This window comes from Aulonocara stuartgranti (assembly GCF_965226115.1).
Source record: "Aulonocara stuartgranti genome assembly, chromosome: 5".
Lineage (NCBI taxonomy): Eukaryota > Metazoa > Chordata > Actinopteri > Cichliformes > Cichlidae > Aulonocara > Aulonocara stuartgranti.
The window spans coordinates 23,705,401-23,717,993 of NC_138943.1; the positions used below are offsets into that span (position 1 = coordinate 23,705,401).

Consider the following 12,593-nt stretch of genomic DNA (forward strand, 5'->3'; position numbering starts at 1 on the left):
CCAGGAATTTAATAACATCCCACTAAACTGGTTTGTAAATAGAGTGGTGTAGTTTTACTTGTATGCAAATTACCACTGATATATTGCATCTCATCACCTTTTATTGAATATCAAAACCAACAAAAATGTCAACAAGCATAAGCACCATACACTGGTGAAGCGATAAAACTGCAGGGTAGTGTCCCCCCGATCTTCACTGATTATGGAAGTAAGTGTCTTCCTCATGGACAAGCACAAGCTCTGAAAATCATCCTGTGGGACCTCAGCCCACTTATCAGTCAGTGCCACCCGGAGATGCTCCTGAGTCTGTGGAGGAGGATTGCGATGTCTGTCTGTCATGCCATGCTTTCCATGGCGTTTATATCAGGGACTTATTGCCCTGCAACTTATCCATGACACTATACCAGTCAGGTTGTCATGGCATTCTTACAGAAGTCATTTTCTCCAAAGCTGCGGTGCCTTTTTCCAAGGTTGGTTGTGTTTGATAGAGGAATGTTAATTTTGGTTTCTCCCCCAAATTGTGTTTTGAGAGACAAGACTACTCACAGTAATGAGTCGGGGATGACCAAATCCCACATGTTGGGAATTATCCCCAAGCAAACCCTACATGCACATGGGAAAAGCTCTTCCAAAATCAAACTGAAAATAGAGCAGTGCATTATTAAATCCCTTGAGTGGGATTTTGGGCACCTGCAACTCTGGAATTTTAGTGTGAGGTCAAAATTTTCATGGCTTCATTAAATGCGCTAAAGTTTTAAAAAGAAAAAAAAATCGTGTTAGGTAGGTGATTTTTCATGGAACAGATGTTTAAATTAATAGTTTTTAGTGTTTAATGTGACCTTTGTTTGCAGTTAGTACCATTTGTGCAAGACGTGAACACACAGATACGCACCGACTCATGTTCCAGGTTTATTTTTTTAAAAATTAAGCTGCTGTCTCCTCACCCGTTTGGTTTCCAAAATCAATACTTAAGTAAAGTACCACTTGGACTTCTTCTTTTTTACATACAATTTCACATCAATGACAAAGATGATTTTACATGTAAAGTGTAGAGTTGAGTACATATATTTAAAAAAAGCGCTCCATTGTTTCAGCTCATCAGACAGCCAAATGAAATGTAATGTGTAAATCTGAACAAAGAAGAAACGGGGAGAAAAAAAAAAATCACAATGCGGTCTTCAAATGTCTCTTCATTGTGTTGTACTACATCCATTTCCTCAGTGGGAGTGATTATTAACTGTTGTGCTCAGACTACACATACACTCTATTCGATTTACAGCAAACCTGACAGAAAACAAAAAAAAATCTCTGGGTTATATGAAGTTACTTGAAAATAAATAATTTGCTTATCATACAAATGACAGTAGTATTACATCCACGACACCCCGACCCATTCCTACCCCTCAGGGCTCAATATGTGCAAACTGCAAGGGTTTCTTAAAAAAAGGTAGCACTTTATGCAAAGACCATGGAGAACAAAAACGAGTGTTTTTAACATGAGCACTTCATTAGAGCGCAGCAAGTGTTCAACAGGTATGAAGTTAAAATGAAGTGGAGGAGATGTATGGCTGCATAAACCCTCCTCAGGCCAACCGTGTGGTAACAAGGACCTTAGTATTATTATTCTAAAGTGAGGAATAAACTGATAAAAAACAGATGGTCCTTTGGTACTGAATGGCTGTTCTGATCTTAAATGGTACTGCCCTTATTTAAAAAAAAAAAAAAGTTCTCAAGTCTTTCACAGTAAAATACTGAGCTGGGATGTAAATATAATGCTAAGATGAAAATGTCCGGTTGAACAAACCTCTGTCAAAGTCACTTAGGAAAAATAGACACTGTTGATTGTTTTGTTTTTTTCATTCAAATCCGTCAAAAATAACAGAAAAAAAACAAAACAAAAAAATCTAACTCTCCCATTAAAAAAAACCCCATCTCCACTAACCCACAGTGTCCCCACAAAGATTTCTTCTTAGCATTTCCCGGTTGGTGTGAAAGACGGTAGAATCAAGTCCAAGTCCACACAGTTGCACAACAAACACCCAGGCAGAAAACAAAAACGGAGGAATGAGTGATTAGAACTTTGTTCCAAAAAGAATAATAATTAGAACAATGACTATGATGAAAAGGATCAAAATGACCAGCATCTTTCGGTTTTTCTTCTGATACTGTTCTGCCTGAAAAGAAAATAAGAATAATTTTACATAACACCATTCACTTTTAATGAATAAGTACAGATGGGGTCTTTTTACACCACAGGACAGAAAAAACATCTGGTCAACAGGCTCTAAAATTTCCTGAAACATTACATAACAAAACATCCAACAGCTTGTAGAACGACCTTTAGCAGCAACTTGGAAGTAATCGTTTTCTGTATGACTCTATCAGTGTCTCACATAGATGTGGATCAATTTTGCTTCACTTTTCTTTGCAACGTTGTTTCAGTTCTTTGAGATTAGCAAGCCTGTCTCTGCACAGCTCTCTTTCAGTCAGGCTGAGGTCTGGACTGTGATTGTGTCATTGCAATACCTTGATTAGGATCGCTGTCCTGTTGCATAACCCAGTATAGGGCTGTTCGATATAACAATATATAGCGGATGACGACATTTTCATTTTACGCTATCGTTTGTTTCATGGTGTCGCAAAATAAACGTTTACGGCAATATTTTTTCATGGTTTTGATGGTCACTGTAGTGGCTATATTAATTTCTTAAAGTTCTCTCTTTCTCTTATATTTAATATAACCACACTACGGACGGACAAGCGCCTGTTTTTATGCGTTGTCGTTAGCAACAACGACGGTAAAACCATCGCGTGTCCGCTGGTTTAGTTTCCACATAAACCTTTGACAATAAAGCTCAAGATCCTGTTGAGACTTTTCAAAATAAACTGAATCACGTGAAAGAGGATGCAGAGTATTTATGGATGAGAAGCAAAAAAGAGCCGTCAGGTGCTAAAAAATAAACCTTGGACTCACACGTTAGAACTGTTTTTTTCTCGCAGCACGCCGTGTAATAAATACTCACAAAGAAAACGGCGGCCGTTACAACTTATGTCTAAAAATATATAGTTTCATGCATCAGCTCAAACACTCAACTCCAGGTTGGACGATAGATGTCTTATATCGGGATATGAGATTTTGGTCTCATCGCACAGCCCTAACCCAGTATTAACCATACTTTAGCTGTTGGACAGATGACCTCACATTTGAGTCTAGAATACTTTGGCATACAGAAGAGTTCATGGTCAATTTAATGCTTGCAAGGTGCCCAAATCCAGGACCTCTTCTCCATCGTGCTGACAGCTGGTATGAAGTGTTTGTGCCGATATGCTGTGTTTGTTTTTTGCCATTATGGTCAAACATCTCCACCTTAGTCTGTCCAAAAGAACACTGACCCTCATTTGCTAACACTGTGTATATCACACGCATGAATGTTTCAGGCACAAAACAATAGATTCATTTTTTTGTACTTTATAAATACATTTAGAAGTGCCTCTGAGCATGTGTATGAACAAATCACAGCTTGGCTTTCATAAGAAATTTAAACAAGTCTTTAAAATAATTTCTACTACTAATACCGCTACAAATAATTATAATACCTATTATTTCACTTTGGTCATTATTTACAGTTTTCATTCCATAAGCCAAAAAATGTTTAGAATTACTTAAAAAAATGAAATTGCCTGAAAAAAAAAAAAACAAGACACTAAATAAAGAAATTTAGTGTTTACCTTTTGTAACTGTTTCAATCCGTCTTCTGTTTTAACACAAGCCTGCTCCACATTGAAGTCGATTCTATCAAGAACGGTGCCCTGGAAGGACAAAAAGAGTGTTTTTTTGGTTTAAAGGAAGAAACTCATAATTGTAGATCGTGTTTGCAGTTTTGTAGCAAAACTCCTCACAAGTCTATGTATACTCTTCCTTAAAGATCAGTTCAAAGTGTTTTTTAAAAATAACATCTTAAGTTATTTTGTTCAAATACTATTTATACAAACAAAAGTAATCTGAAAGCTCCTGCCGAATAGGATCAGAATGAGCTTAACTTAGCTCCTTTTTGTTATTAATGATTGATAAAACTGATCTTTTTTTCCATTTTCACATGTGGCTGAAGCCTGTGTGTGCACGTTTTTCCTGTGGTAGCTCAGTGAATTTGCTTCAAATACCTGCTCCACCACCATTCCTGCCAAGTCCCGGAAAATCTCATTCAGATCTGAGATAGACTGCACTATCTGTCGGATCTCCCGCTCTCGTTCTTCAACCATGACTGTGTTCTGCTCCACCATCATCAACTGATCGTCCGTGAACCCCTGAAAAATGACAGATTCAAGAACAAGGCTGAATATACAAATGTTACAGACTAGATGGACAGCGGCAGGGTAATGAGCTGTTTTTGTTTTATTCAGACCAATTTCCATTTCAATAACACAGAAGATTTTACAGTAGTGTGGTGTAGCCAATGTGTTGCATGGCCAACACACAGAGGCCGACAACCATTCCCACTCACATTCACACCTACAGTCAGTTTAGAGTCTCCAATATAACCAACAACATGCGCATCTTTTGTAGAGACTCCACACAGAAATGGGTGACTTTAAACCCAGGACCACCCATTTTATAAACAAAGCATTTATTTAATTCCTCCACTGAGGCCATTTCCTGTCCGTTAAGAAGTACCTAAACTCAATGTAACTATTTTTAGTACAAATTGGGAGTTAAATGTGTAAACATTGGTAGATGTACTGATTATTTTTTTGTTTTTTTAAATCTTAATGGTACTGATAGTCATGGATACTTCTGCTTTTGGTTCACTGTATACACAGAGCAGCTGTGTACACAGTGTCAGCATACATGCATTGTGTTCAGAGATGTAGGCCAACAACCACTGGATTTATCTCAATTACTGTGTTTTGTTTTAAAATATCCTAAAACTCTGAACTGGTGACTTTATCTGAGCCAGAATCAATTTTAGAGCCTTCTTATTGACAAACGCATCAGGCATCCTGCCAGGAAACACCAAAGAAAATAAGGAACAGATAACCCAAAAAATAAAAAAACAACTCAGTCTGGTTTGCTGGACTGAGACGTGCTGATGGGTTTCTTTGATTTACTGCTTATAATGAAGAAACACTGTTAAAAAAGCTGTTTTCTTAAACTGCTCATCATCTGGAAAAGGCGTTTGGTTTGTTTGTTATGATTATTTTGCACCCGTTTTACCGGTGTGTTCCATTTAAACTTAAGAGCAGCTCTCTGTGGACACCCCAGCTCTAAACATGCTGTCCTCACCTTGTCATATAGAGCTAAATCTTCATCCTCTTCCATTAAGGGCCCCGAGTCAAAAAAGTGCTTTGATCTCTCCTCTCGATTCTTCATACCTGTCAGACAAGCCAATGGCACAATGCTTAGACGGCATTAAAACATCATGAGGACAAAAATACTTAATAACAGTTAAAAAACCCAAACATGTAACATGCCATGCAGTCCTTACGTTTTAGATAGCTGGACTGTGTGTGCCTAAAATTGGTTGACAGCTCCTGCAGGCTCTGTGCCAGAGAGGAGACCACGTTTCTCAAGAGTCGCTCCTCCTGCTCTGTGCAGTGACCACAGCGAGACTGCAAACCAGTCACGGCTCGCTGGCATCGATGGAACATCTGCAAAAACAACAACGACTCTACTTGTTTCATTTCTAAATTCACTTCAGGCTCCATACTAGAGCGTGCTCTCACATAAATACTTATGTTCAAATAAAAACAACAGCTAAAACATATCCACGCAGATTTTCAGCTGAAAGAAAAGAATCAGCATTTCAAGTCTAAAAGTAGGCAGCATACATATGCACAGTGCTGCTAAATTATCTCACCTGCGTGATCTCCTGAGTTGTGATTTCTATGGCGTGCTCTTCTTCGCTGCTGTCATCCAGTGTGGGACGATTCATGTGCTTGTCATGAAGCAAGGCCAGTTCCTTCATCTTCTGCTGGATCCTTGTGATTTCATACTGGATCTGAAGACAAAATGTATTAATTTATTTGCTGAATTTCACTTTAAAGAGACACTGAAGTAGCTGCAAATTTCTACTACAGTTTCAGTTTACCTCATCTACTCCATCTACCCATTTGGGGGGCAGTTTCTTGGTGACCCCAATCGCGGCTTCGGGATCCAAACTGATCCCTGAAACCAGGGCCATCCGATCATCGGCCAACTTAAAGACACAAGAGGATCCATTAAAACGTTTTACGTGATAGAGGGTGAAGATGATGGTGTTCCGTCTTTTAGTAAGAGAAATGACAGTACCTCATCAAGCTCCTAATATGATTGGCAGATATCAGAGCGGTCCCATCCAACCGAAAACAAGCAAAAGGAGAAAAAAAGGAATAGAAAGTGAGGCCCATGAAATATAAATATCCATCCACTCCCACTGTTAAATTACTTTGAATTAGGAATAATAATCACTGTAAAAGAGGCTGTTGACATTCATTGTACATTCAGTGTACAGTTAAACTAAATATAGAAAAATATCGTCCAGAAACCTTTTCCAAATCATTTTACTTTAAATCAAATGATTACAAGGAGGAAACGGTGTGAGAACAGAGAGAGCAGAAACCTGTGAGTCTAAGAAAAGGAAAATGAGTTTAAGAGTTTTAGATTAAATAGAGTTCATTGTTAGTTGCTTTGTCTTCTTCAGTGATTGATTTGTCAGTAAAAAAGCGAGAGGCGACTTGGTCTGCTGCCTTCTTATTTCAAACCTGAGTGTTCAGCCAGCAGCAAAATGTTCTTCGTTTCTAACAGCTAACGCAATTTTAGACGCAGCTCTAAGCAACTTAATGGTCCTGCTGCAACAAAGCAACTAAAAACCACCTGAGCCAAATATTCTAACAGCTTCAACGTGATGGCTTGATAACGGCCGACTGGTCTAATCAGTTTAGCCCCTCATAATTTTAATGACCAAGCCTGTGAGACATTTAAATCAACTGTGTTTATCCCCTATATTGATGAAGCGTAACACGACGCCAGTGTCAAACAGACGTTTGTTACAGTACAAGAAGGAGACTGAACCTGCACTTCACACTTCTACCTGTATTTTTTAGCCATTTCAGACATAAGATAAAGTGGTTGGAGCAGTTTCATTGAAGAAGAGACTAAACAATTTGAACAGATATTGAGAAGATGCTCATTCGGGCACAAGAGATCGTTTGTAAATCCAGAATTTCGATTCTGTTCCAAGATTTCACTCATTTCTTTACTGTTCTTCACTGGCAGCTAATATCCTGCTAGGTAAAACACTCATTACAACATTTTCACTGTGAATAGTTAACAGGGAACTAAATCTATCTGAGAAGAGATGATGGACACAGAGATAAAGTCAAAAAAAAAGGTGTGCAGGCATGCAGAGGAGGTAGGGTTGGGATGGGAACCGTTCCAGTTGAGAACCACTATCAAATTTTCTATTCCCCTGGAATCTTGTGCCTCAGAGCTTAACAATGCCTTTCATTAATGCTGACATGTTTTTCTGACAGCTGACAGCAAAGTCATTGGGCTGGAGGGTTTCCATTAGTCTGTTTCTACACTGTGTTTGGACTCAAGAGATTTTTCAAGCAGAAAATTAATAAGGAATGAATATATAATAAGAATCAATGATGGAATTGGTATCAAAATTTTTTTATCAGTGTATGACCCAACACATGTGGGGAGTGTAACTATCCAAAGCCAAATTTCTGGGCTCTTTTACACCAGCTGTTCTGTAGATGAAACAAAATGCCAAGAACCGACTGAGTAATCTTTTTTTTTTGTTTTGGTTCTTGGAAGGAAAAATAACAGACAGTGTATGACTAGCTCATGTGCCCTATTAGGCATGAATCACCCTCCCAAAAAATGAAGCCACAGCAATGCTTCTATCTTCCTCACTCTGAGCTTGCTCGCTGTTGATCCTGATCTAAACCCAAACAGGACACTCTTACAGAGAGGTAGTGTTGTTCCAGGAGCCACAGCCATTTAAAGGGCTCCACTCTGTAGATGTGCCTGAAGAAATCACTTGTGTTACTGAGGATACGTCCACACGTACACGGGTATTTTTGAAAACGGAGATTTTCCGTTTTCGTTTTAAAAAACAATCCCATGCACACGTAAACGCAGAAATGAAGAAAAACGCTGCTAGGAACATGCCAAAGCAACAGGTGGCGATATATTCCTAACCGTGTAGAAATGTTGGCCAATCAGAAGTCTAGAAGTCTCGGCGGGAAATAGTAAACAAACAAAGATGGGGTATAGAAGCAGAACCCAGTCGTATGTGTGGAGGGACAGTAGCTGTGTGTGTATATGTAAGCATTTAAACACTGCAGAGAGTACAAGTAACAGTGTTGTAGAAATTCATTTCACCGAAACAATAACGTGGCGCACAGTGTGACGTCAAAAAAGGAGCACACCTTTGACCCCGCGTTTTCTCCGCTGTTTCTGTCCACACATAAATGCAAAAACTGAGTTTTCGAAAATATCCACCCTGGCAGGCGTTTTTTAGAAATCTCCATTTTCAGTGACCGAAAACGCCGTTTACGTGTGGACGAAAGGCGCAAACGCATAGAAAAATCTGCGTTTTCAAAAATACCCGGGTACGTGTGGAGAGATCGGCATTTCCACTTCGCTCAGCGCCATGAGGAGTGGCAGCTAAGTAACAAAGGCCGGTTTTGTTACTAAGAATTTTCCCCAAACAAATGCAGAATGTGTTAACCTTAAAAGTTCATGATCTCTGGGCTTCCAGCGGGAAGAAACTAATCTACACCAGCGTGCAGGTAGCACGATAAAATGTTCACAGCAGAGTGTGAATATTCACGTGTGGCATACACCTGCCCGCTTGAAGAAGCTTCAAAACTGTGTCAGGGAAAGTAATAACTTTTGTACTGTGGTGGAGTTTAACCTAAAAATATAAGTAGGTCATGGCAGGATTTTAATTTCTTTCTTTTTGTTTTTTTCTGCATCAACATTAAATTCAGTGTTTTATCACTGCTAGTAAAAACAAAACAAAACATGCCAGCATTTGATGTTTTAGCTCTCCAGCAATAAGCTCCATGCAGCGACTGCTGTTTTTAGAAAAAAGAAACTAAATCATTATTCAGTGTCACGGAAATCACTATCAGAAAGAACAGCTCTGCTATAGAGGAACATATAAATATATTCTTCTTGTATCGTGATCACTAAAAAGCTCGCTTGTTTTTAATTATATCTGCATTATATAGACAAAAGTATCTGGCCACATTTCTTAATCATTGCTTTTATGTGCTTTGGTCCTGAACTCTTACTCTTAGGGAAATCTGAATGCCCCATCTTATCATTAATTGGAAAAATCCAAGTTGGAAGCTTGGAATTGTGCAGCGTGGTAAAGTTCATTTTCTGTTTCAGTATGATTGTGCCCTAGTGCACAAAGCATGGTTGGATGAGTTTGGTGAGAAAGAACCTCACTCGTCCACCAACACAGAGCACACTGAACAAGAAGAGAGACTGCAAGCAACCAACATCAGCCTCGGACGGCACAAGTGGCCTTCTGTTTAAATGGGCAAAAAAAAAAAATAAAAAAATCCACGTGTTGAAATGGAAAAGTGTGGCGAACAATTTAGAATGGGGTGTTATAACAGCTACTGTGACATGCGGGTGGCCCAGTACTTCTGTCCATATAATTTAACAATTAAAGGATAGGTAGTATTTCTTAGTGACAAACAGTTTCCAGGAAGCTTTACGAGCATTTTCATTGCCTTTGCTTTTCAAATTACTGTATTTATTTTTAATAACTGCAGAAGAGAATCAGCTACACTCTAGATCAGTTACAGGTCACGACTCAGTATGATGCGGGCTTTTGAAAGGCCACAGCAGGGGTTTTTTTTGTTTTTTTACAGTGAGGCACACGAGAGGATGCGAAGAAAATGAAATCAACCATAACCCTCAGTTAACCTTGACCTAAATATATATATATAAAATATATATTCTTGTCATTAAAAAACGGGCGGTTATAGACATTAACTAGCTAAAAGCATGCCTGCAACACTTCTTCATCCTCCATCATCGCCCCACTGAGTCACATCACTGTGAACCACTGAAACACTAACGTCGTGGAGGTCATCCAGGATAATAACTAACAGCAGCTACAGCTATCACACACCTGGATCTAGCTAACAGGGATCGGTGACTGGCTATACGCAAACACACACAGTAAAATGTCAAAACGATGCAGACCACTCACCGCAGCATTGCTACGTGTACTCAGACGGGGGTCGTATGTACTCACTTGCTCAGCCAATATCTGCCGGTTTTGGATTGCATTGTTCCGCATTAACAAGAAGGCATCTGTCAGACGCCTAGTGGCCATGACTGCCTTGCGTGATAATCTAAATTAACAAGGGGGCAGAGTGCGGATCGAAAGATCCTTTATTAAATTGAGCCAACTGCCTCTGACCAGCTGCTAACACGGCGCTAGCTTTAGCTTTGCTTTGCCTGCGATGAATGGTGAGAAAAACTCGCGATGCAGCGCCTACAGCGGGAGACACATGGCCTGAATCATGTTGATCCGCTAAGCCGCTCTAATACTGAGGTAAAGAAAACTAAACATGACCGAGATTTTCTGGTGAAATGTCCGCTTTAGCGTCAGACTGGTAACGTTACTCCGCTTTAGGTAGCTACGGAAGTAGGAGAACGTAAACATCTGCGTGAAGCAATTCTTCTTCTGCTCATTAACTGCGCTATCATCTGTAACGGAAGTGACTCTTCGCCACCTACCGCTTCAGCTGAGAACATCAGACAGAAGCGTTTCCAGGGCGGTACCAGAAGGGCCAAAACCTGTTAGGGAAATTGGAAATAAAAACCAAACAAAAGCTCTTGAAAACTGGTTGTAAATTCAGTGAGTTTACATTAGAATACATAACAGCCTAGTTGTAAGATAGCGGCCTCCTTGAAACACAAGGTTTAACCGTGTTATACCGGGCTCATTGAAGACATAACAAAGAAGAGACAAACAAATTAGAAATTTTTACTAAGCCAATTTATTAATCATAGCCTGAGAGAAGATGAATATAAGAAAGCTAGGTGCTAACCTATAGACTTAAAATAGGAAAAACTATGACACAATGAAAAGAACACCAAGTTAGCTGCCTGAAAGGCACCAGCCTTCCTAGGCGAGGAGAGCCTTCTTGGAAGGAAAACAGCTTATATATGCCATGTTCCAGGCACCTTGGAACTTGAATGTCAGGAATTAATGTCACTCCCAAGTTAGCAGTTTTCAGAAATAGTAAGGAAAAACAGGATTTGTTTTGGTGTTAGCAAGGTAGAGTCATTCAGGTATCAGCAGCATTATACTGCAGCATATACTTGGATAGAGCCAGGACAATGCTCGACATATGACAAATACACAATACTGGCAGTACAGATTAAACGTTTTACAGTTTTACAACTATTTACTTTCATCTTTCATCTTGGATTGTTAAATTAGGCTTGCTAAGGCTGCTCTGACTTTCCAAGTAGGAAATCCAAGTTGTTGGTGTTCAAGCTTTCAAAAATCTAGAAACGTTTTATTTTCTATCCAGAATATAAGCAACATAGAAAATGGGGTGCTACACCTCCTTATCCGGCTTTCAAAAACAAGAATTGGGTGCACAAATTTAAATTTAGTTTGGCTTTTCCCTTATCCACACGTTAGGCAATTTTTTAGGCAGTTTCTAAATGTCTCTAGTAACGTCTTTTTCCCCACATACTCATTTCAAATTGATCTTTTTTTTTAGACTGAAAAGGAGAAATACTGGAAATGTGCTTATGTGGAGATTTACATATGTTTATACAGAATAGAGTGTTCTGCATCACGATGCTACCAAGGAATAGATTTTCCTCAGTTTGCAAACCTGAAAAGAACCACGCAACTTAATTTTGTTGGCTTCATGAGGGCACCTGTTTAATTCATCCTGAGGTACCATGAGTGTCTGTACCAACCTTTGAGTCAATCAGAGCAGGACTGATATTTCAGAATGGCTGATAATTGTCAAGTACTCCTTTACAGAGCACATTGTGAAAAACAATAATTTCAGCAGTATCTGCAGTACATGTAGCAGAATAGCATCAACCAATCACATGGTGGTGGAGAGGCATCTTCACTAAATAACTAGCACTGTGAAATTCATTGCTAGAACGTAAAAACAATGCCTCTGTCATCTTTTCAATATAACTTTAACAAACTGTATAAATATAATAAATATAAATATATAAATTTATATACTCACCCATTCACTGCACTACTGCTCTTTTAAACAAATATGTAATCATGCAATCACATGGCAACAACTCAATACACTTAGGTATCCAGACATGGTATGGTCAAAATTTGGTGTAAATAATCTGAAAGCATGGATCCAGCCTTCCTTGTATTATGTATAAGGATTTTATTATTCTCTAAATATTGGCATTGACTCAAAAACCCACTGGTAACACCAACGAAAAAAGAACACAATTGAAGCCAAGGACATTTAACAGTTAAACAGCTGTCCCCCTCAATAAAAAGATCTCTCGACCCCACCAACGTCTGTCTGTGGCATAATGTATACATGTGAGAGGCAACAGTCACGTTTTGCAC

At 39.1% G+C, this 12,593-nt stretch overlaps 1 protein-coding gene across 3 annotated transcripts; it reads right to left on the reverse strand.

Moving 5' to 3' along the window:
- Positions 1-896: 896 nt before the first annotated feature.
- On the reverse strand, positions 897-10,731 carry stx16 (syntaxin 16). Of its 3 annotated transcripts, XM_082534961.1 has the most exons (9): positions 10,221-10,731; positions 6,287-6,298; positions 6,087-6,194; positions 5,856-5,996; positions 5,484-5,646; positions 5,282-5,370; positions 4,162-4,305; positions 3,730-3,810; positions 897-2,174 (listed from the first exon to the last, which is right to left on the reverse strand). In XM_082534961.1, exons 1-9 carry the CDS (start codon positions 10,344-10,346, stop codon positions 2,073-2,075), a joined length of 966 nt encoding a protein of 321 aa, XP_082391087.1. In that variant the 5' UTR covers positions 10,347-10,731; the 3' UTR covers positions 897-2,072. The 3 variants fall into 3 exon arrangements, with proteins under 3 accessions (XP_082391087.1, XP_082391089.1, XP_082391088.1); XM_082534963.1 differs by lacking the exon at positions 6,287-6,298 and having other exon boundaries at positions 10,266-10,730; XM_082534962.1 differs by lacking the exon at positions 6,287-6,298 and having other exon boundaries at positions 10,221-10,730.
- Between the last annotated feature and the right edge of the window lie 1,862 nt (positions 10,732-12,593).